Below are 23,882 nucleotides of genomic sequence, written 5' to 3' on the forward strand. Positions count from 1 at the left end.
GACTGAACCACGATCAATGAATCAGGAGTTGGAGGTGGCTCCTTGTATGGGGTGGGAAGTGCAGAAGGCTCTGGACTGTATTACTGTCCCTGTTAGCACTTGGTCACTTTCCCTGTGAGGGAGCAGGCATGGATTCACTAGGAAGCAGCAGGAATGGAGGGGAACACAGTCATTTCCCCTAACCAAGTGAAGATGGAGTATGTTTCTGCTGCTGTGTATCTCAACAGCAAGTATAACATTGTCCCTGTGCATAGGAAGGAAGATGACGTACTTGCATGACTGGCTTCAGATTTGTGTTTACTGAGATGCTTCTACTGCTGACTATAATACAAAAGACTGAAACATGAGGCATGGCTTTCTTCAGAGTATAACAAAATCTCTTCTGGGAGAACAGTAAAACAAGCTTTTTTTTTTTTTCAAGTGAGAATTTTTAAGTGCATGTTAGTCATTATAAACCATGATTTTTGCCTACTAAATTTTTCAAGTGTTAAAGTATTTTACAGAATGCTATATATTTTTATTTCAAGGAATGTTATAAATGCAGTGTTAAGTAGATGGCTGTGAAAGGCATATTTTTCTTCCTCAAGGTATTTTTCTTATTTAGTGATTGACATTGAATTTACTTCTCTTATTTAGCTGCAAACCATTCCATCTGTTGCTGTACTGAGTGATAGGAAGAAAATTTACAATAGTTACTACATAGGAGGGAAACAAAAACCAAAACACCACACCAAAACTGTTAAACTGTTTACAACTTGGTATGCTAGTGTAACTGAAGCTATAGTTTGAAATTGAAATAAGCCACAAAATGAGTACAAGCTCTGCAGTAATGCAAACCAGCAATGTGACAGAACTATTAAAATACATCCTCTTAACAAAATTTTAAAAAAGTGAATATTTAGTCTTTTGTTTTTCCCCTTCATTCTGCTGGTAAAGGAACTGAAATTGTCTGCAGCTCTAGATCCATCTCTAGAGTGCATGATGGCATGCTGCCTTTATAGACCCTACACGTGTGTGTTCCCAACACAGCAGCAAGTTCACAAGCAGAACATGGACTGTGGTTACCTGAAAATAAGTAAATCTGACAAGTTTATAACATCTTTTGCAATTGCTTGTGATCCTAATACACACACACAGGCTGTATATTGTATATCTAGCAATAATATTCCACAAGGGAATACATTTACAAGACTGTTAGGAGGGAACCTGTCTTCATAGTGGATCATTTCTGGGAGTGATTTAGTGTAGACAGGAAAGTAGAGCATACCTGCTGTTAATTTCAAAAGCACTGTATTGTAACTTTGGAGAGGAAAATAATCTTAAGGAAGGTGTTATTTTTGTTACGTGGCTTGTGGCTGGTGCTTTTCCTTTAGTGACTGACAACAGGCTTACTTGGAGAATGTTTTATACTGCCATTGTTTTTATGTTTCCTTTTCTGGGCTAGCTTCCACTTCTTCGTATTCCTCAACATCTGCAGTGGCATCTTGGTACTGCTGGTACTCAGAAACAAGGTCATTGGTGTTTCCCTCTGCTTCAGAAAACTCCATCTCATCCATGCCTTCTCCAGTGTACCAATGGAGAAACGCTTTTCTTCTGAACATAGCTGAAAACTGTTCAGAAACCCTGATGAAGAGCTCCTGAATGGCCGTGTTATTGCCAATGAAGGTAGCTGCCATCTTCAGTCCTCGCGGTGGTATGTCACACACAGCCACTTTGACATTATTAGGGATCCACTCCACAAAGTAGGAGCTGTTCTTGGTCTGGACAGACAGTAACTGTTCATCCACTTCTCTGGTAGACATTCGGCCCCTGAAGATGCATGCCACAGTCAAATAACGCCCACGACGGGGGTCGCAGGCTGCCATCATGTTGCGTGCATCAAACATCTGTTGAGTAAGCTCTGGCACTGAGAGGGCTCTGTACTGCTGGCTACCTCGTGCTGTTAGAGGAGCAAAGCCTGGCATAAAGAAATGCAGGCGAGGAAAGGGCACCATGTTAACAGCCAGCTTCCTCAGATCTGCATTCAGCTGACCAGGAAAACGGAGTGAGGTTGTAACACCGCTCATTGTTAGGGACACCAAGTGATTGAGGTCACCATAGGTGGGATTGGTGAGCTTTAAAGTTCTAAAACATATATCATATAGTGCTTCGTTGTCGATGCAAAAGGTTTCATCTGTGTTCTCTATTAGTTGATGGATGGAGAGGATGGCATTATAGGGCTCTACAACTGTGTCAGATACTTTGGGTGAAGGAACAACGCTGAAAGTGTTCATAATTCTGTCGGGATATTCTTCTCTGATTTTGTTGATGAGGAGCGTGCCCATACCTGAGCCCGTACCACCCCCAAGAGAATGGATGAGCTGGAATCCCTGCAGGCAGTCACAGCTCTCACACTCGTTCCTGACCACATCCATGACATTTTCAATCAGTTCAGCTCCTTCTGTGTAATGGCCCTTAGCCCAGTTGTTTCCAGCACCTGAATTACCTGTAAGCAGAATTACAGAAAGAACAACCACATTAACAAGAGTAGGGCTTTTTTAGGAGAGGTAAAGGCAAGTTTGGACCATTAGCCTTGGTTGGTTTGCTAACAGCAAGTTGTACATACCATGAATAAAATTGTCAGGTCGAAATAGTGGGCCAATTTTGCTAGATCGTACACTGTCCATTGTACCAGGCTCCAGGTCCACCAAGATAGAACGGGGCACATATTTATGGGCTAGGACAAAAGGAAATGAACAACTACTGTTAGAAATAAGAGACAGACTTATAATCTATTCAAAAAAATTCAACCCACCTACAGGTCTTGGGGAGGGGATTTCTTTAATTCTATTAATTCTTTTAACCTTCCTGTTGGCCCTGCAAATTGCTGACGCCCTGCGTGCTGTGCACTTACAATAAGCCTCATTGAAGTACACGTTAATTCGCTCAAGCTGCAGCGATGCATTCCCATGGTAGTTTCCAGCAATATCAATTCCATGTTCATCACTTATCACCTCCCAGAACTGGAAAAAGAAAGAGGTTCAAAGTCATAATTAATTCATTTTTTCAGTGCAATGTGTACAGCATGAGCTCTGCTGCTCTTGTGCCGGTGGCTGCACACAAGGAGGGAACTGTGCCTGAAGCAAGGAAGGCTTTGCCATTTGTTAATTAGGCTGTAGAGGGTGGAAGAACAATCTGAGTACAGAAAATGAATGAAATGCAATAGTACCCATCACAGCAGGGATCCTCATCATCCCCCTGCACCTAATAAGTTCAGGAGAAATGCTTAGTAGCCCATTTATGCTGGTTGGATTACTGCCTATGCACTTTTAAGGTGGAGACCTCAATTCATTCCTTAGCAATAAACTATTGTAAGTTTAAGCAACACAGAATTAGTTTAAATAGCACCAGTATTTGGTATGAACGTAACAAAAACCCAGTGTTGGGGCAGGGAGGGGTGTCTGTCATGGACAAGTGGGGCTGCGGCATGGCAAAGCTGTCTCAGCAAGTATGTTTTATCTTGACATTCATATGGCTGTCCTGTGCTGGGGCTCTTATCTTGGAGCTGCCATAGTGGCAATGTAGACCCACCCAGCTACTATAATGACCCAGCTATTCTAACTTTAAAGATCTTTTGGTTTAACATCCACTCTCATTTTAACTGTACAAACACAACACTGCCAACATGTGTGTGGTATGTTTATGTACGTGTGCTTTCATATAGGTCTTGTTAGACTTAAGTGGTTCCCAGGGCAAATACAATAGAAACATGATTCACCTTTCAACCTTCAAAATGGTTGCACTTAAACTGTGTCTAGCATTACATTTCCTGGCCATCCAAGCTTCACGTGTGAATAAAAGAAACCAAGGTGACATTTGCAAGAGCGAGAAATGGAGGAAGAACACAGGGGAACAGCACTTCAACTACCATGCTTCTTCAAAGACACCCCCAGTCACTAGTTTTTACTTTTATTTTTTGGTACTACTTCCTACTAATGAACAAAAAAGAATGTTTAGGACATCACACAGCAAAAAGTAACATTTGGGGTTTTTTTCCTCCTGGTACATAAAGTTAGCAGTGACTGACCTCTCTAAACCACTGTTTAACCTACAAAAATGGACTCCAAATGACACAGCTGTCTCTCATAGGAGGCTAGTAGGCAGGAGTCCTTAGCTTAGGAAAGCCTAATTGTTCACTGATAGCACAGGGTGTTCTGCAGAATAATACAATCCCATACCAATGATCATCATGTGGCGGTTAGTGCTGTGCACCTGAATTAAAGTACTGCCATGGCAAATTTGCAGTCCTGAAGTCACTGGCTCCTTCACTTGTCCTGGTAATTTGTAGACTGGATTAATGCCCCTGGGAACACAATCCCAGCACACTCTGGAGCACTTACAAACACTGTACTACAGTCATTGCAGATGCTTCACTCTTTGAGTTTCAACCTTCACACGAAGAGCAGGTCCATCTTACTGTGTTCTCATCAATATACTCACTTTCATGGCTAACATTTTCTTCATCCTATCCCTGAGTCAACAAAGCAATTGACCCTCCTTCAAAATCCCCATCTGTTAACGATGTTTGACTCGGTAGCAATGATAGCACTTATTCCTAATAAGTAATATTGAAAGACCATACCTTAGCTCCAATTTGGTTTCCACACTGGCCAATCTGAAGGTGCACGATCTCACGCATTTTGTGTAGCTGAAGTGTTGGTAGCTGCAACCTAGCACAGCTTTTCCAGCTGCAGTCCCTAGGAGAAGCCCTCGTTCTGCTGCTGTATCAGCTACACCCAGCACAGTCTGCCCCTCAGGGCCCTTTTATACTGCTGGGACTGTCACTCTGCCAGCAAGGGGAGTAGCTGACTCCTCACAAGTGGCTCATCAGATGTTTCACAAGGAGGCAAAGCATCCACTCACCATTTGGAAGAGACAATTGTCACATACACACAACACTTAATTCCAGTTCTTTGTGCAGCAGTGTGACTCCAGACTGTGCGCACTGCATTGGTGCTTAATGATTTTACGTATATCGTATGTAGAAACACATATTCATGTAGGAAGAGTACAAGCAAAAATGAACAGCACTAAGTACCTCTGCTTCTACCACATAAACTACTCATAATGAAAGTCACACACTGCAACATCCATAATAAAAACAATAACAGCTTCTGAGCATTAATTCCCTATAATGACAACATTAGCACGCTGCCTGGCAAACTTGCAGTTCACTATTAAACATCATTTGCAGTGTACAACTGCATGAAGAAGAGGGACACAGCCAGCAAGAAAAAATACTTTGTAAGACCTGAACATAACAATGCACTCCCAATTCCCTGTGTGCTGCTCAAACATTTAATAGGAATCCACAATTTTCAGCCAATCTGAGAACTGGGTCAACCAGTGACCAACTTGCACAGACGCCTTCTCTGTCCCCACTCCTCTTTTCCACCACTAAGAAAGACAATATTTCTTATATTATTTTTCTTATTTTCTTGTATCTGAGGCGTAGCATTGGAATTCTCCAGGAAAATGCTGGAGTGAAATCCCAGTTCTGGTGCAATTAGCTATAACGCCCATAGCGTGAAATGCTTCACTGCACTCAAGGAAATAATGCAAGCCTGAGTGAAACGTGACTGCTGATAAACAGGGCCAATATCACTGAGCAACAGAAGCCCAGGATGGACTGTCTTCTGGAAACAGAGTACTTTGTTTATGTCAGATGACTGACACTGCTTTGCTAGTGTTATTTTTAAGGATAGGAGAAAGAACTATAATTAGGAAAGCACTTTTGGTTATTTTGCATGAAAAGATGGCACTGCAAGGACTAGGCTTTTTGAAAGTAACTTTTACCACATTATGGGTTACTAATGATAAGGAATCTATGAGCTTTCATTTTGTTACAAGAGAAAAATCAGCTTATTCCAGACTTCCCCACCACAGATGACTTCCACTTTCCCACCAGCCAGTGCAGGAACAGATAACTACTTCCAAGACAAAGTTTAGCAACGCAGCAGCATCACAGAAAGGAGCTAGGAAACGCTCTGTCACTCCCTGCCAAGCTATAAACTGTCATTAAAAGCAAGATCCATAATAAAGTAACACGTAAAGTAAATAAAGATCTGTAAGTAAAGAACTCCAACAGGTCAAGGCTGTGCCCACCACCCTTTGGTGCAGAAGCCTTTTCCCAACATGGAGCCTGACCCCCCACAGCCCTTCTGTTGGGTTCTGATTGGGGGCTGCAAGGACACAAGGTGTCAGATAGCAACTAACAGCAAATAAATGTTAGTTAACATATCCAATGTGTTAATTTACAATAACTAAGATTTATGGAGAAGCCAAAGACCCCAATTTTTTGTCCAAAATGTTTGGCAACATAATTTCAGCAGCACTCACTGAGGGCATTTCAGGGCATTTCACAAGCAGGGGGAAAAAAAGAAGAAAAAAAAAAAAAAAGAAAAAAAAGGGAAGTGAAGGAAATATGCAATATAGAATCACGAAACATTGTTTTTGTCTCTTGCTAAAAATATCTCCTGGGAGTCATATGCCTCCTCTGAAGCAATTCCTAATGCAGCCTTTATTACTATTGCATGTGACACAAGGAATCCCAGTGCTTTGTAGAAGTGCTTTTATGCCTCTTTTCTGGCCCTCCCTAAGAGTGCTTCCATGTGGCCTCACATCTCCCGTCGTACCAAACCTGTATGAAAAGCACGTTTCTCTCTAGGTTTTGTTTGCAGCTCTGTCATGCTTCAATGCTGAGAAACCTTGAGCCTGTTAGCTACACAAGTACACTTCCCAGGGACAGACGTTTGCTGCTGCAGATTAGCAGCACGTGTCACAAGGGAGAGAGGAGACGTGGGGAAGGGTTGGCTCTGAGCAACTTTTGGCACAGCAGAGATTAGGGGCAGCCTGGCACCGAGCCCAGCTGTTACCAGCCTGTCCCACAGCTCCTGTTATCAGCCTGACCGCTGCTTCCACCACCATCAGAGTGGGCCTGAGATACCAAAGTCTAGCGATGGGTGTAAGGAAGGACCACAAGCAACCTGCATTTGTGGTTACTGGGTTGTTGGATTGTTTATTTGTTCTTTTTTTTTTTTTTTCCTTATTTTTTCACTTTTCACCACTCCAGTACACATTAGCAACAAATATACACATGCAGGGAGGCATTCAGGGGCGTTTTTTTTTAACGTAGTTTTGCTTAGAAGGAACCAGTTTTTCCACAGTAGCAGAGAATATATTTTAAATTTGAAATGAAGAGCCACGAACAACATCCTCAGCGCTGTAACTCACCTCATCCCTATCCCAGCCAGCCCGTCCTTCCCATGGCTCTTTCAGACCTGCTCTGCGCTGCAGAGGGGCAGGCAGCCACCGCTCAGTCTGAGACACACCTGCCTTTCACACACCCGGCCCGTCCTGCCGCAGCCCCGCTCAGCTCTCGCCGCGCTGTTGGCTTTTTTCCCTTCCTCCTCAGCGCCTCCGTTTCTCTGACCATTAAAGGCACCGTCCTCGCGCCTCTTACAAAACGCGCTGAGAGCCGGGGAGGAGCTGCCTGCGGGCTGCTAAACCTGCTTACAAAGCGGAGCGGGTGGCCTGGCGGCGTGCCCCGGCAGCCCGGAGGGAACTCCGGCCCGGCGCAGCGCCGCAGCCTCACAACCCGCCGCGCTGCTCACAACCCCCTCGCACCTCCACAAGCGCTCCAAGCGCTCCCCGCGGGGCCGCGCCCGCAGAGCCGAGCGGAGCCGCCCCGCCCGGTCCCAGCCCATCGCTGGGGTCTCCGCCCCGCCCTTCAACGCCGGCGCTGCGGCCGCGCGGGGCAGGGAGGTGCTGCGGTGCTCGGCATGGCCGGTCCGGCGCGGCTCCTCGCGGCCCTCCTACTGCTGCTCTGCGGCTGCCTCTACCCCTGCCGGGCCGGTCTGTACGTCAAGGAAGGGCAGCACTGCTACAAGCCGGCCCCGCGCAGGGCGCCGGGGCTGAGGTGAGTTCTCCCGTCTCTCGCGGGCCGCCGCCCGGCTGCGGGCTGTCCGAGCTGCCCCGGTCCCTCTTGCCGCCGTCTTGCCGCAGCCGTGGCGCCCGGCAGCTTGGCGAGGCGGACATCGTCCGGGCACGGTCGGGAAGCGGCTCCGGGCAGCCCCGAACCCGTGGCTCCGGGATCCGCTGCCCGATCTGCGGCTGTCACGGGGCTGAGGGAAAAGGTCGGCACCGCTCCGCCGTCACGTGACCCGCGCCCCGGGCCGGGCGTTACGAAATGCTGGAAACTCCCGTGTTGTGGTTTTACTTTTTTTCCTTTTGTCTTTAAATTCCCTTAATTTCCATGAAAATTCCCCTAGTTTGCCTGAAGATACAGGCAACCAGAGCTCTTCTTTGTCTCCATACAGAACCTACCCCCGGCCTCACGAGTACCTGGACGTCGCCAAGCTCCCGCAGAGCTGGGACTGGAGGAACGTCAATGGCGTCAACTACGCCAGCACCACCCGCAACCAGCACATCCCTCAGTACTGCGGGTCCTGCTGGGCCCACGGCAGCACCAGTGCACTGGCAGGTACTGAGAGCTGTGTTCTCACCACCAGCCTCTTGCCCTCGGTGATCTGTAGCTCTTTGCTGAGCAAAGGGTGTTCAGTTTAAGCTTAGAAAACAGCTGATACAAGAGCAGCCAAGGATCACGTGAGGGGGGAGTACTGAGGTGGTTAAAAAGCTGTTTGCAGAAGGATTCTATCTGTAGTGCCTGTCAAGCTGCTATCTAGAGCAGGAATTCAGCATTCTGTTGAAGGAAGCTTATAAACAGGAGGGAGACTGACTTTTTATGTGGCCTGACAGCGACAGGACAAGGGGAATGGTTTCAAACTAGAAGAGGGGAGATTCAGGTTAGATGTTAGGGGAAGAATTTTCACTCGTAGCAGCGAGGCTGTGACAGTGCTGTGGGTGCCCCATCCCTGCAGGCTCCCAGGGCCAGGCTGATCTGGTGAGAGCAGCCTCCCCATGGCAGGGGTTGGGGCTTTAAAGTCCCTTCCAACCCAACCCATTCTATTATTCTTCTCGGAGGGGCAATGAGGGTAGAAGCAAATACAAAAGCAGTCAGTGTGCCCCCATCCCTTTGTTGGTAGCTCAGCCTGCTGCACCCCCTGCTAAGGCAGCAAAAGGCCCTGCTGTGCTGAGACATGAGGAAATGAAAGTTTCCACTTATGGGAAGGGCCCTGTTAATTCAAATGAACTGACTACCACAGCATACAGACAAAGCTCTCTGAAAGTGTAGCTGAATGTCACATGTCTAATAGGGTTAGAAGAACGGTTGTGTCAGTTAAGATTGTTAATGCCCTGTGAGAAGCACCTTGTAAATATCGATTAGGAAGCCTTTCTGTTAGGTAAGCAGCTGTTTCAGAAAAAATAAGGCAGCAGGATGGCAATACCCATCTGAGAGCAGATGGTGAGAGGTTTTCGCAGCAGTGTGGGTTTACTTCTGAAAGTTTTTTAACTGCTTCAAGCTTGGGACTGCTGTTCCTGGAGCCAGACAGCTGTGCTGCATGGGCTTATGACTAGCAGCTGGTTTCATGATTTGTATTTTGATTTGAATTAAGAGCTCAAGGGCACTTCAAGGGTTTGAACAGATCTTATTATCTGCATCTTCTTGCTGAGCTTTTAATGGAAAAGGCTTGTAATGAAAACCCACAACCACTCAGCCTGCCTCGTGCTATGTGCCTTTCTGCAATAGAGGCTTTTCCAACCACAAAAACTGTTGCTTACAAGTAGTTACAGGTTCACTGAAGGAGGCTGTTTTAACATTAGATGCAGTGTTTAACAGCCCAAGCGCTCCAGTAACAACTACTTACTGCTACTTATACTTTTATTTTTTTATATTGCAGATCGAATCAACATAAAGAGAAAAGGTGCATGGCCTTCTGCCTATCTCTCCGTGCAGAATGTGATTGACTGTGCTAATGCAGGATCCTGTGAAGGTGGAGACCACACGGGTGTTTGGATGTATGCCCATGACCATGGGATTCCAGATGAGACCTGTAACAACTACCAAGCTAAGAACCAAAGTATGATGCCTGTTTGCTTTGCGGTAGGGTTTCAGTCCAAATGTAGAAGATCTTGATCGCTTCCTGGGTTTTGCATTTACTCGTTGCTGCCTTTCAGTGTAGTACCTGCTGCCTGACTAACAGAACAGGTTTCTGTGTGTCTTCCACTCTAGCTAGACAGCATAACGCAAATCGTGTCCAAACAAGCTAAACCACCTAAATTGTCTAAATTTGATCTCTTAAGTCTGCGATACGTAATCTCTCATGTACCAAAATACTTAGGAGTATCTCCTCAACCTAAAAAAAGAAATGAAATGTTTGTTCTAGTATTACTGGAATGGCTTTTGTTTTTGTAGAGAAGCATGCTTCATCATCCAAGCACTTGTGCCTATTCCGAAAAGAACAGCAACTGGTGATGATAGAAGCTCCAAGTATAATATCCAGAAAAACAATTAGTTCATTAGAGATATGTATCAGTAATTATTCCTTATAGGATCTTCCTCAAATTAAGTGTAAAAGAAAAAAAAAAAATAGCATGGTATCATTAATTTACTTAAAGAAAAGCATTCTCTTGTGATAATTTCTTTCACTTTGCAGAGTGCAAGAAGTTTAACCAGTGTGGAACATGTGTCACTTTTGGAGAATGCCACGTGATTAAGAACTACACCCTCTGGAAAGTTGCTGACTATGGTGCTGTCAGCGGAAGGGAAAAAATGATGGCAGAAATCTATGCTAATGGACCAATTAGGTAAATAAATAATACATATTAAAACCAAAAGGTAGAAAAAAGGAAAACGTTTATGTACTAGTAATGTTTGGATTGAAATATCTGGAACTCAGTCTAATGTCTCAGTCAGTCTAATGCCTGAAGTGAATTTCTGTGCTCCAGCAGATGTTAGCAGCTCTGCTAACTAATAGTAGCTCTGCACTAATGCACACTTCAGCTTGTTTGTAGATAAACTGAGCTCTGAAGTCAAAATGCAAAAAAAAAAAAAAAAGGTGGTGTTTTTTGTTGGTTTTGTTTTGCTTTTTAGCCAGGCCTCCAACCTGATTCCTGTGTATAAAGCTGCTTGCTCTGTTTCATTACAGCTGTGGTATAATGGCTACTGAGAAGCTGGATGCTTACACTGGAGGACTCTATACCGAGTACAACCCCTCACCCACAGTGAATCACATTGTATCTGTGGCTGGCTGGGGAGTAGAAAATGGAACTGAATACTGGATTGTTCGTAACTCATGGGGTGAACCCTGGGTAAGGAAGCAGGGGAAGAAAGATGCTTACAGAATTACTTTAGAGGAACAGTGGAGTTTTCTCCACTTGCAGAGAGGTAGTTTTTCTACTTGCAAGAGGAGTTTGCACCTAGGGAAAATAAAACTTTCTCTGAACTAGATTTTCAGTTAATTAAAAATGGGAACTGCCTAAGCTGAGGACTGAGATACTTGGCTAAAGTCACTTAGCTCACATCTACTTGATCTCAAATGCTGCCCTTTGTTGGGCACACGCCTTCTGTACAGGCAGCTGCAAATAGGTTGGTTGTAGGCAAAAATCAAGTCTTGGATGTAGGATATTTATCTAAAGGGGATGTAACTTCACCATGGCAAATTGCCCCTTCAAACAGGATTGTCCTGTGACCCTACTGCAATGCTTCTTCAGTGAATTCTGAGATTCACTTCTAGATCATTCCCATTTAGAAAACAGAACAGATTCAACAGCATAATTATGTTTTCAAAGTCACAATGTCTCTGCTTATACTGATGCAAATTAATTCTCTGCAGGGTGAAAGAGGGTGGCTCAGAATTGTGACAAGTGCATATAAAGGTGGAAGAGGAGCAGAGTACAACCTTGCTGTTGAAGAGGACTGTGCATATGGAGATGTTATCCTTCCTTGACTCTACACTGTACACCTTTTTTTTTTAGTAACTTTGGAATCTTCCCAGCACAACCTTGTTCTGTTCAAAGAAAAGCCTAAAACTTTCACAGTGCAGCTCTATCATGCTGTTGTGCAAAACTAGCCCAGATAATGCAACACTGAGTCTTCAAAGTAAAATAAATAAAAGCTGCCTTCAGATAATAATTTAGAATTTAATAATTAAAGAAGTAATTCACCTATGAAAACGGTTGTCTGCCTTGTTGCACAGTACTTTAATCAGACTGTCTTCCAAATCTTTGTGTGTATATATATGTACTTTTTTATAAAGACAAATTGCATAGTGTACTAAGACAGAAAAAATACACGCAGTATTTGGATCTAGAGCTTATACTAAAGTAACAAATAATTGTATGATATTTGCTTAATACTTTATGCAGATTTAAAAACAGACTTTTAACTCTGGACATGATAGGCTCAAAAACTAAATCCTCCTTATTCTACTAGTGAAAAAATGTTGCTGTAAGTCTTATTGTTTTTATCCAACCAAAGTGACAGCAGGATTTAAATCTTTCATTTGTTCCAATTCCTTGCTTTAATTTATGACTAGCTTTGATATTTTGCTTCTAGAAAGGCAAAGTATAAATTGCTACAAGCCAGAGCTTTCCTCCTGCTCACCAATGAGGAAAGGCTGCAAAATTCTCTTCCCTAAAGCTGAGTCAATTACTAAGTGGCAATCAGTGCTATAGCAAGTGTCACTAACTGCCATTGTTAATTGTATTTAATAAACTGACAACATTATCTTACGTGATTGTATGCAATTTTAAGAGTTTATTAATACTTGTTTATTGCTGTACCTGACAAGAAGTCTCACATGGCAGCGTCGTTAGCTGAGGTAGTACTGCTGTAACTGAACTTGTGGGAGGGCTGCTCAGTGCCACAGTATGTAGCAACTATGATGGTTTTTTTTTTTATTAAATAACCTCAAGTGAAGTTCCATTACACACACTGGAGCCTGAGCTACAACTTAGGAGGAAACTGTTGAGGGATAGCAGGGAACAAAGAAACATTCCCATGGTGTACAATACAACTTAGTAATCAATCTCCAAGAACTACTGTAAATCAAACTAACCTGTGAATTATGCCTCACTCAAACCTCACTGGTGTAGACAAGAAGCAAAGCAGTTTCTGTTATCTGTTGTCTCTCGGTGGGTAATTTCTGCAACTTACCTTGGCTTTATCTGTCAAAGCAAGAGCAGTCTGTTCATCACCAGAAGGTAAGTTAGGGCTGGCAGAGTGGTAAAGACCCACAAATGAATAAGGCTACTAGAGTCAAGGGTGAAATTAAGATTGTTGTGCTGTTCTGATTCTCTCTGATACCTAAGAACATGTTTTAGACTAGTTGGGCCACATTCCAGCAGGCATTAAAGAATTGGAATAGACATTTTAACTCTAGATAAAAAGACAACCAAGAATCTCATGAACTGTACTGGTTAGTTCCATGTGCCTCTTTGCTTTACCTTAGGAAAGTGACTTCACAGTGCCACTAAGGACTAATTCTGCCAAACTGCAGTGCCTAGTGTAAGTTAAGCCTCATTCAGCAGAATAAGGGAGTGTAGCAGTACTGACAATAGCACTGTTAAGTATTAACTAATCAAGCATCACTTAGGTGAATGCAGAATTCAAGTGTTTAGAGGAAGGGATAATAAGCTTGAGTGCTGAGAAATGTGAAGAAGTATGATTTGTTTGAACAGCTGGCCAATTTGCAATGGAGGCAGGAACAAACTGCTGTTGATTATCACTAAGCTGATACATGAGGCAGGGCTACAATCTAAAATGAAGTTCTGTAGGGCAAGTTGTTTCTGCAGCTGTTAATTCAACTAAGAGAGGAAGTCAAGAACCATGTATGATGATTCTACACAAATAGTATGAAAGAGAAGATCTCAAGCAAGTTTAAGCGCTTAGATATCTACTCAAAGATAGGCACAGAAAGGAAGGTTTGAAGCTGTGCCTAGGAAACCTGCCAGCGATGCAAGGGAAGAGCTGAAGAAAGGAAAGATGCTCTCCTTGTAGAAAGGAGTGAAGAATCTGTGCACCCAGCTTCTGTCTCAAGCTGTCATGGCAGCCTGGAGTTTCCATTCATAAATCGCTGACAGCAGAAAAGAGCAAAGCGATTTGGTTTTTTAATTTATAAAACAGTTGGACCTAAAACTTTCACCTTTGTCTTTTAGAAAACAGGTTTCTCAGGAAGCAATGTGCTTGTAAGGCACATCCAGGCTTGTTTGTGCCCCTTTTAAATACTTTACATGTACGGGAGAAATCCAGGTTGATGAACAGAAACAAAGAATGGACTGATACACTGTAAGAAGTCTCTGGAAAAGAACAGACCTTTATTTAAAGATACATTAAAATCTTGGGCTAATCCCCCACTGTTCAGCATCGACCAGAACAGAGTAGAGATAAATATTAAAAAAACCAAGCCACATCACAGTAACAAAGTTTTTGCACACTTATTTTTCAGACAGCAACAGAATTCTGATGTGGTAATGAAACTTACCAGTAACATTTAATGCATCTATTTAACAAAAAATAGATTCTGAAGGATACCACACTCACATCAGATTCAGGTGTTAATACAAAACTAACCCTGACTGCTACAACTCCATCTGTATTACCTAAAATGTGGGGTTTTTTCATTGCAGTATGTGTGTAGCATATTTAGAATTCTAATATAACACAAAGGTGAGGGAGAGGCGTTATGGATTCTCTGCAGCACAGAACTAAGTACACAGATTTTTTCCTTTTTTAGGCTCACAAGATGAAAGCTGACAGCATTCAAGATTTAATCATCAGAGAACCATCTGAAAAATGTTTTTAGTGGAACTACCTGCCCCGTTCTTCAGGTTTTTATATATATTACACAAAGAGTCAGAGACAAGTTCTGCAAGTAGCTGAAAAGAACATTCTTTGAGACAAGTCTGCCTCCTGCTGCCCTCTTCAGAATATTCAGATTTATGCTATTTAACATTAGAGAATCCTTCAGTATTGTTTCATCTTCCAAACTGCATTAACAATCCTCTGACAGAAGGCTTAAGGTCACCACGCAAATCAAATGCCCTGCAGCCCTTTCTTCCTTTTTTTTTTTGTTGCTGGGTTGCCCAGTTACAGAACCTCACTGGTGGAGAATATGTCAGAGCAGTGACCACGTGCTCTGCATTCTTGACTTTTCCACTGCTTAGTTCATCACGATAAAGTTAGATTTGCAGTGAGCTTAAAAGAAGAAATGGAATAAAGTGTTCAGTACATTACTCTGATTTATTTGCTTGCATGTGGATTTCTCTATTATGTTATTAATTAGGATTTTAAGAAGCAGATCACTTTAGTCCAGGAAATGGGTGTACTATGAAAGACCACTTCCTTCCTTTATTTTCTCAGTAAGCAGTAGCACCTCTTCAGAAACAGCATTTGTCTTTAAGCTCCTCACTACTACTCAGATTCCTAATTAAAGGAAAACTGCTAAACATAGGTCCATAAAAACAAAATAATCTTAAAATATCTGGTAGGCATTCCTATTTTAGCAATCCTCCTCCTAAGAGTCGTTTACAAATTGTAGCAAATACACAAAGAAGCATGACTTACCTATAAACTCAGTAACAGGATCATGTTCACCTTCTGTTTTAATAGTACCTGCAATACTTTCATTCTCCAAGATTGGAAGAAAAAGCTGTACGAAATCTGAGGTATAAGGAGGAGCAATCACATCCAGCACCTGAAATGCAGACAGAACAGGATCATTCTTGCAGGTAGACAAGTGGTAGAGGCAGTATTTAATTCACAGTCTTCTCATAGGCACTCAAATAGTTGCACTTTTGAGACCTTTCTTCCTCCACACAAGTTACCAACTTACTCAGAATCTGCTTTCATACCATTGAGAATTTCTGAACTTGAGGCAAGCTGACTTACCATCCAGACATATACATCAAATATTAAAGCTTATTTCTATATGTTAACAGTTTTTGCTGCTGACCTCTGTAACAAAGTATCTGATGAGAGAGATATCTGTGTCTAACTTCTCCAGGCATTTGCGGATATAGCTGACCACAGGCAGGACGTATCCTCGACTAAGCAAGTGCACCATTCTATCCAGGAGAGTCTTCTTCAGTTCCAGCTGATAAGGAGGGAAGGATTGGAGGTGGGAAGAAAACCAACAGGTCAGGACTCTCAAAACAGGACTATTTTCATTGCTTTTTTCATGGATTCAATATCTACTGCGATGCTTGCTAACCGTGATCATATTGCTAAATTAAACTCTTAAAGCTGCTGTGATAACAACTTTATTCTAAGCAGGCATATATAATACGAAGGAACACAAAAAAGGAATCCTCTGAGAATCACCTGCTCCATTACGTCAAGCTGTGAATGTTCTGTTTCAAAGAGTTTGACAAGAAGCTGTAAAACCTGCGGATGAAGCAGCTGATGGCACGTACTGATCTGCAAACAAGATGAGAAATTCACCTTTAAACTTCACTTTAAAAACCAATGTGCTGGGCCTGGTAGAAAAGTTTGCATTCATATTCACTGTCAGAGGTAAATTCTTTTATAAAAAATTATTCCACTACACAGAGCTGACAAATCCAAATAACTGAAGAGAAACAGATCCACCTTTGTATGTTTACTGACTGTGAATTGGATGTAATTCTAGTTACAAGGATTAAAATTGCTTTTGCTCTCAACAGGACTTATTTGTACATTTGTACCTCATCCAATAATGCCAGATGAACAGGAGTGTGATCAGTCTGCAGCTGGAAGTACCGGGGCTCTGACACTGTCCAATCCACCCACTTTAATACACCCATTGCCACCACTGGAAACCTGCAGAGGCAGAGATCACTTTAGAAAAGGACCATCCAAACAACCAGCAACCGCTGGAAGATGTTCCAGTACATTCTAATGATTGCTAGAATGTCATAGTCTACTTTAGGCCAGAACTAATAACATTTGAAAAGCTTTGATTGAAAAGTTGTCATCACATCAAGATGAGTCCTATCAAAACAGAAGGAAAAAAAAATGGCTGGAGAAAAATTCTTTCTATAAGATACTTCCTACTCAGCACAAAATGCTAAAAGCAGTCAACATAATTAACATACACTCAAAGTTTGTTCCAGTTTGTTCAATATCTGCTATTTCAGTGTTAAGAAGACGTATCTATTGCTAAGAAGGCTTCATTAGGAAGACAAAACAATCTGTCATCCTTTTCCAGTGGCAGAGCCAAACATGCTCTGCAATGCAAGAGGGGCAATTTGTCAGTGAGCCAGAATTTATGTCTTCATGAAGGAAGGATTTCAAGAAGTCCAATGGCTAATCTTGAAAGCTGCTTTCAGACCACATCTCACTTGTTCTGAAGTAAGGATGTTCTCACAGAGCTGCCCACAAAGGCACTTCCCTGTAGCATTAGTCATAAAATGCTACTCTCCTTCCAACAAAGAGAAGTTAGGACTGGTTTCTCTGCTCACCTGATGCACTGATAAAGGGTGCTCAGCTCTGCAACCAACTCTGATGCTCCTTTGTTCTCATTGCAACACAGATTGTGAACAGTTTCAATGGCTTTTGAAGTTGATTTCAGCTCATCCTTGTTTATGCTCACTCTCTTGTTCTGAAAAATGCAAAGTTTGAATACAAAGCCCACAAACATACAGGGAGTTTCTGGTTTCTGGCAAAGGAAGTGTAGCTTGCCATAACCCTACGATTACTTTGTATTTCTCAAAAGTTGGATTCATAAGCAAGCTTTAGAAGAAAAAAGTATCATTGAGCTGAAATAAAAGGATATTTGATTTATTTAATTCCTAGATCACTGATAATTTTTCTTCTAAAAACTTGCCTATGAATCCTGAAACATTTCTCATTAAAATAAACAAACCAAGCCATTTTAAAGTGACCAAGTTAATGACCATGCATTTATTCAGCACAGTTAGACTGCAGGGTGAAAAGAACACATTGTGACCAGGACTGAACTTTACCTTTTTCCACATCTCCACTACACTGGCTGCATATGCCAGTATGTGAATGTATTTATGCTTGTGGTCCTGGTTGATCTTAGCACCTGGTTTAAACAGTGACTGCATGAAGAGGTCCAGAAAGGCAGGCACTCGGATCTGAAGAAAATGAACAGTTCATCAGAGTCTGAGAATTATGAAAAAAGTACATTTTTTATCTGATACGCCTTGCAGAGAATGAGACATAAAAATATTCCTCCTCAGGAGGAAGTCAGATGGTTTTCTGAAGAGATCTGAAGTTTTGACAACCACACTCAAAAAAAGCAAACTAAAGAGCAGGAGGTTACAAACACTGCAGAAAGCACACTATTATTCAAGTATCCAAACATCATCATTTATTACCAGAACTCATGTGAGAACAAGGCAGCAAGAAACCTGAAACACGCCATTTAGGACTGCTCATAACTTAACTGCAAAGCTGATTTTGTTGTTTGTTTGTTCTAAGGAAGGAATTTAATTCCTTACCTCCAACCTATTAGCAAGTTTCAAAAATTAATTTATTCTATGTAAAAAGACAGCTTGAAATAATGAAAAATAAAAACAAAACAAAAACAACCATGCAAGGAGCCAACGCAAATACAGTATAAATAGTAGTCCCACATTTTGACATCACTTAAAATGGTAGAGGGATGAGCCAGAGTGTAACTTCTGTTCTGTGCTGATACATTTAGCACAACAAGACCTCAGAATTTTGAGTGCTACTGTAATAGAAGAAGTTTACAGATGTTATGAAGAGACAGCTACTGACCAGTTCTACTGGAGGTGGGTCCATGCTGGTAAACATTTTGAACAAGACGGTAATATCTGCTGGATTCAGAGCTCCTTTGGACAGCATTGCACCGAGAGCCTGGCAGGCACGAGGGTAGGAGGCTGCAGTACCCAGTGCTAAAGTGATCTGACTGGCATCGTGGCCTCTAGGTGAGCAACACAAACATACAAAGCAGCTGATTTTTTTCATTTAGACATCTTGGCTGTAGCTTCAACAACAGGGCACATCTGATGCAACGCATCCTTTACCGTGGCTGATTACAGAAACGGGCCTGTATTTCCCATGTTTGATTCTAAAACGTGCATCAAATAACAAAAGTGATAATTTTTAATAGGACACCAAGAGCTGATGATTCCACTTCAGGTCTCCCAGTACTTGATGTGAAACATCTCTCATTCTATGGATTTTAAGTCTACAGAAAAAAGTGCTCTATTCCAAGTGATTTCACTCTACCACAGCGTGAATGAAAAGCTAAGAATCCTCCTTTTGCTGGCCTAAGGCAAGTGTGAATGGCTAAAAGAAGCAGTTCTACAAATCGTGGTGACTCATATTGGACTAATGGACACAACAGGCACTTACTTCTCATGAGCATATCGCTGAACCTCCTGAGCGATCCGCCTGACAGCAGACCCTCCCTGCTCTTCTTGAGCCAATATGGACATCATAGATTGAGCAAAAAGGTACGTGTGCTCTCCGTGGCACACCATCTTCTGTGAACACACATGTCAAAAACGTTATCAGACAAGAAATATGTCTCTATGATTATGCTGCCTTAATAGCAAGGCTTTCACCAAAATCTACTCAAATGAAAAGGGAGAAGGGGAAGCAATCGATGGCCAAGAAGGAAGTGCAGAAAAGCTGTCTACTGCTGTGCACTGATACAAGAAGACATGGTTACATTGAAAACTTGTATTTGTTAGATGCCAGAGGAAATTCTAGCCTGCTAATCTTTAGTACTATTTAAAAAGTAAGCCAAATAGAAAGCCATCTAAGTCACCACACCATCTCACATTAAAGAACACATGCTATGTTAATTTAGTTAGAAACTTTCACACTGACACGGACGATAAAACAATTCTTTTGATTAGCCAAGGAACTGATGAGGCTGACCTCGAGATCTTGCATTAATGTAAAAGAAGACAGTACTGCTTTTTATGAGGGCTGTTCTGAAAGTAATGCCCCCTGTGCAACCTGATGTAGGGAACCTGCTTTGGCAGGGGGGCTGGACTCTATCATCTCTGGAGGTCCCTTCCAACCCCTATGATTCTGTGGCTGTATGATGTCGGCCCACCACCTCAGGGGCAGATGTTGGTGCCATGGCAGTGAGGTTGAACCTTCCCACCAGGGTCCTGAAATATGCTGTTGCTGTGTGATGGATGGCAGCAGAGGGGCAGACTGACAGAACAGCATCTGACATGGGAGTGCGTATGGAGCAAAGGTGTGCCCATGAACTCTTGGTGTGGGAAAATCTGCAACTACTGGCATTCATCAATGCTTGCTGAATGTTTATGGAGACCACACAGGGGCTGTGAGCACAGTGATGTGGTGGGTGGTGTCTTTCAGCAGTGCTGACAGTGACCACCTCTGCTGGTGCAGCTTTGTAGGAGCGCAGCATGCAGCTCTGGGTCACTGCTGGCAAAAACGCACAGCTAAAGGTGGTAGCTGCACTGAAAATTGGTGTTTTGTGGCTGAGAATTTGCACTAACAAACTGTGTCGTTGTGCTTTTTGTACCTGTGGTAGTTCCCATGGAAATAAATAAGAGGAGTTACTTTCAGAGTGACCTACATACTTTACACAATGTATTTGATAACCATAGGAAACGCCACACACCTAGCCCAAAACGTTCCTGGCAACAGAACAAACCAATTTTTATTTTTGAATTCATATATAACTCTTCTTTGTAAGATTCTGCATGACTTCATAAGATGCCAAGGTATCCTACAATCCCACAATGGTCTGTACATCCTAACTGGAAAGGAACAAAAACTACTTTTTGAAACATAAAAAGGAATAAAGGACTTACAGCAAACTCTGGGAGGTTTTTTTCAAGGTTTTCTTCCCCTCCATCCAAAATTGTTGCCAGAGATGTACGCAGAACTCTGGAAAACACCTCCAGTTGCTGACAGGCCGTTGAAACACTGGTTATTTCTCCTTGATAACCGGCGTCAGATATAAGCTGTAACAAAACAACAATAAAACGTCACAGCAGACATGTATTACTTAATATTTCAGATATCCCAGCAAGTCTAGAACACACAGAATATGACATTTTCACCTGCATACATTTATTGCACTTCATGCTCATTACTTAGACCACACAAAAGGAAAGTAAACCATCATGCTTTGTTCCGAAATAGATACATTCTAATATTTCCTTTCCCTATCTCAGAGACATAAGAAGCTGAAGCGTTCCATTAAAGCACAAATTGATAGATATTTGTGGTTTGCATAGGAAACTACACGAATTATACCTTCCATAAGGTATATTATACAGGAATTATACCTTCCATAAGGTATAATACCTTCCTATAAGGTGAGACCATCTTCTGACATGAGATTTCGTGCTTTTACTTTGTGTGAGCCAACAACATCCATAAGGCAAGATCAGAATTGGTGTATTTTGTACTCATAAATACAGATCTGTACATATGTAATAAATACAATTAGCAGTAACAGGGCTTTATGCACACACATATATGCCATCTGCAAAAGTCCAGGAGAGGTAGGGAAAAAACCCTGCAAACAAGTATTTCCCAGTACGTACAAAATAAATCTGTTGTTATGGCACAAAAGCAAGGAAAATAAGTAAGGGAAACAGACAGCCTTGCTGTTTTTCTCTTAAGCAGCATACTAAAGTTTCACTGTTAAATCAGAGCAAAGGTTTACCTGAAAGCAAATTTACAACCCAGTAAATATAAAAATGTTGCTTAGAAAACAGGTGATGCAGAATTTCCAAACCCCAGGCAGAGCAAAAAAACCTCCAAAAGCAGAACATCAAATTGGAAAATGACATTCACAACTTGTAGGGCAATTTCTTCCGCATTTTAATAAGCAGCATCAACAGGAACACAGATGAGTTACAGGTAACACTACAGCCCACATTTGATGCCAGAACAATAAACCTGTTAAGGACATTCTTACATATTGCACTTCAGTGAATTACCTTCACAGTAAAATTAAGCATTAAACAGTCTGGATGGGCTTCTGCCAACTTGTAGAAGAGATCTCTCCATGTTGTATGTGCTATCATTTGCTCAAGCCAAGCTGGAGTCTGAAAAGATTAAAGCAACAGAAACAACGATAAGAATTTCAACCTGTGAAGATCGTTAAAGTAAGCATTTTACTTTTAAGAATCCAATGAGTTGCTATAAGGGACTTTATCATATCCATATAACTTTCCTAAATTATCAAAACCTCTCAGGAGTCCATTGAAATACAGATGGTTTTCCAAACGTGGTTATTTCTTAACTAAAGAGCTTGGGAGACACCTTTACCCACCACCCACACAAAGACTTCTGCCCAAGCACAAGTGGATACTCATGTATGATGACGACACAGCTTTCATCCATACCTCTCCTTCCTCTGTAAAGATGGAATCTGCTTTCCGAGGGTCAAAGTGCTTGATCAGTAAGCTCTTTAAGTGGTTTTCTACGGTCTCCTGAACTTGCACTGGCTCAACACCTGCAGAGAAGGGGGAAAGAAAAAACTTAGCCGATGCAATCTGATCAAGCCTCTTAAATTTTCCAATAACATTCTGTTATGGGAACAGGAAGCACTCAACAATTTAGTAGTAATTTATCGTTAGGCAAAAGATGGGAAAAGAGCCATCAGCTCTACTATCAAGCCACACAGTTACACACGTCCAGATTCAGAAATTCTCACTCATTTTTCCTAAATGCAGTCTGCACTGAGGAACACAAGCAGGTTACACCATCCATCTTCTCTCAGGATAATGGCAACGCCAGTAATCACACAGTCGTTACTGGATGTTACAGGAAAATACCCTAAACACAAAAGGAATTACCAGGATGGTGCAGCACTGAGAAGTTACACGAGGATGGGAAGGAATGGTAATACTCATCCTGAAGATATTTTCATGGATTCGTGGGTTTACCACCAATTCACATTCTTTTGGTGCAAGCCAGCCTACAGACCCCAGTTACAGAGCATCACCCACTGCACCTGTCTGAATGAGCCACTCTGCCAGCAGGTTCACCGTCTGTGCCACTGCTGTGTAGTTTTCAGACAGAAGTTGGATCACGTTCTCTGGAGAACCTCCTGCTTGGAAATACCTGATGGAAAGATCAGAGAAGAGCTGCTAGAAAATTAAGTTTAAAGGAAAAAAAAAGCAAAATACTCACATTTCCATATAAAACAGCAGCACCGCACAGGGAGCTGCGCTCACCTTTTCAGCGTGTTAAATATCGACGGCTCCATGATGTAGTCAGGGGTTGAAAACTTTTTCAGGCACTCCTGCTGGACTTCAGCATCATCTTCTCCCTCCCCATCCTCATCATCTTGCTGGTTGCAAACACAACACGTCAGCCACCTCCGCTATTTCTGGTGCCCCCCCTCTATTTCCATAGGCAGGCCGTTTTTGCTCACACGCAGCACCGCAGAACACGACCCGTTCCCCAGAAACACGCTGTAACACAGCAGGCACCAACCCAGCCCACCTCGCTGCCGTTCCCTTCCTTTCGACGCCCCTCCGAGCCCCCCGGCCCGCACCGAGGCTCCGCCCGCCCAGCCGCCTCATGCCCGCCGCCGGGCCGCCCCGCGCCCTCAGCGCTCACCGCTCCTCCGTCCGCTTCGTTGCCCCACTCCGCCGCGCCGCCCTCGAAGTAATCCGCATCCTCCATGGCTCCGCAGCCAAAGAACCGCGGCCACAGCCGGAACCAGGCCGCGGCCCGCCCCTGGGCGGAGCGACGCGGAATGGCGGGCCGGGCTGCGGGGCGGGGCCGAGGGGCGGCGCCGGGACTCGGAGCGGTTCGTTGCGGTTCGTTGCGGGGCGGAGGTCGCTGTGTCGGGGCCGCGGGACGGGGCGTGGGCCTTCAGCTGGAGAACGGGCCGAGAGCGGGACTGCGGCGCGCGGGAACGCAGCGCCCACACGAGCGGGAGAGCGGCGGAGTGCTGCGGATCGACGGGCGGCAGGCAGAGCCGGAGCGGAGAGAACGGCTTCGGAAATAATGAAAA

General features: G+C 43.1%; 3 protein-coding genes across 4 annotated transcripts; 1 reads left to right on the plus strand and 2 right to left on the minus strand.

Annotated features, from left to right (window-relative positions):
* Nucleotides 1–280: 280 nt before the first annotated feature.
* Nucleotides 281–7,363, minus strand: TUBB1 (tubulin beta 1 class VI). Of its 2 annotated transcripts, none has more exons than XM_042884850.1 (4): nucleotides 7,273–7,363; nucleotides 2,894–3,002; nucleotides 2,606–2,716; nucleotides 281–2,485 (listed from the first exon to the last, which is right to left on the minus strand). In XM_042884850.1, the coding sequence occupies exons 3-4, from the start codon at nucleotides 2,664–2,666 to the stop codon at nucleotides 1,422–1,424; spliced, it is 1,125 nt and encodes a 374-aa protein (XP_042740784.1). In that variant the 5' UTR covers nucleotides 2,667–2,716; nucleotides 2,894–3,002; nucleotides 7,273–7,363; the 3' UTR covers nucleotides 281–1,421. The 2 variants fall into 2 exon arrangements, with proteins under 2 accessions (XP_042740784.1, XP_042740783.1); XM_042884849.1 differs by lacking the exon at nucleotides 7,273–7,363 and adding an exon at nucleotides 4,622–4,794.
* Nucleotides 7,233–12,687, plus strand: CTSZ (cathepsin Z). Its single transcript, XM_042884866.1, has 6 exons — nucleotides 7,233–7,957; nucleotides 8,358–8,521; nucleotides 9,840–10,019; nucleotides 10,596–10,746; nucleotides 11,088–11,250; nucleotides 11,775–12,687. Exons 1-6 carry the CDS (start codon nucleotides 7,233–7,235, stop codon nucleotides 11,886–11,888), a joined length of 1,497 nt encoding a protein of 498 aa, XP_042740800.1. The 3' UTR covers nucleotides 11,889–12,687.
* Nucleotides 12,688–14,235: 1,548 nt separating this feature from the next.
* NELFCD (negative elongation factor complex member C/D) lies at nucleotides 14,236–23,604 on the minus strand. Its single transcript, XM_042884925.1, has 15 exons — nucleotides 23,483–23,604; nucleotides 23,095–23,210; nucleotides 22,872–22,981; nucleotides 22,261–22,370; nucleotides 21,853–21,960; nucleotides 20,713–20,865; nucleotides 19,268–19,398; nucleotides 18,668–18,833; nucleotides 17,884–18,018; nucleotides 17,380–17,519; nucleotides 16,624–16,738; nucleotides 16,262–16,357; nucleotides 15,894–16,034; nucleotides 15,506–15,635; nucleotides 14,236–15,136 (listed from the first exon to the last, which is right to left on the minus strand). The coding sequence occupies exons 1-15, from the start codon at nucleotides 23,546–23,548 to the stop codon at nucleotides 15,102–15,104; spliced, it is 1,752 nt and encodes a 583-aa protein (XP_042740859.1). The 5' UTR covers nucleotides 23,549–23,604; the 3' UTR covers nucleotides 14,236–15,101.
* Nucleotides 23,605–23,882: the final 278 nt, after the last annotated feature.

The sequence above is a fragment of the Lagopus leucura genome, unplaced genomic scaffold, assembly GCF_019238085.1.
Source record: "Lagopus leucura isolate 7727_CA_CO unplaced genomic scaffold, USGS_WTPT01 Super-Scaffold_100047, whole genome shotgun sequence".
Classification (NCBI taxonomy): domain Eukaryota; kingdom Metazoa; phylum Chordata; class Aves; order Galliformes; family Phasianidae; genus Lagopus; species Lagopus leucura.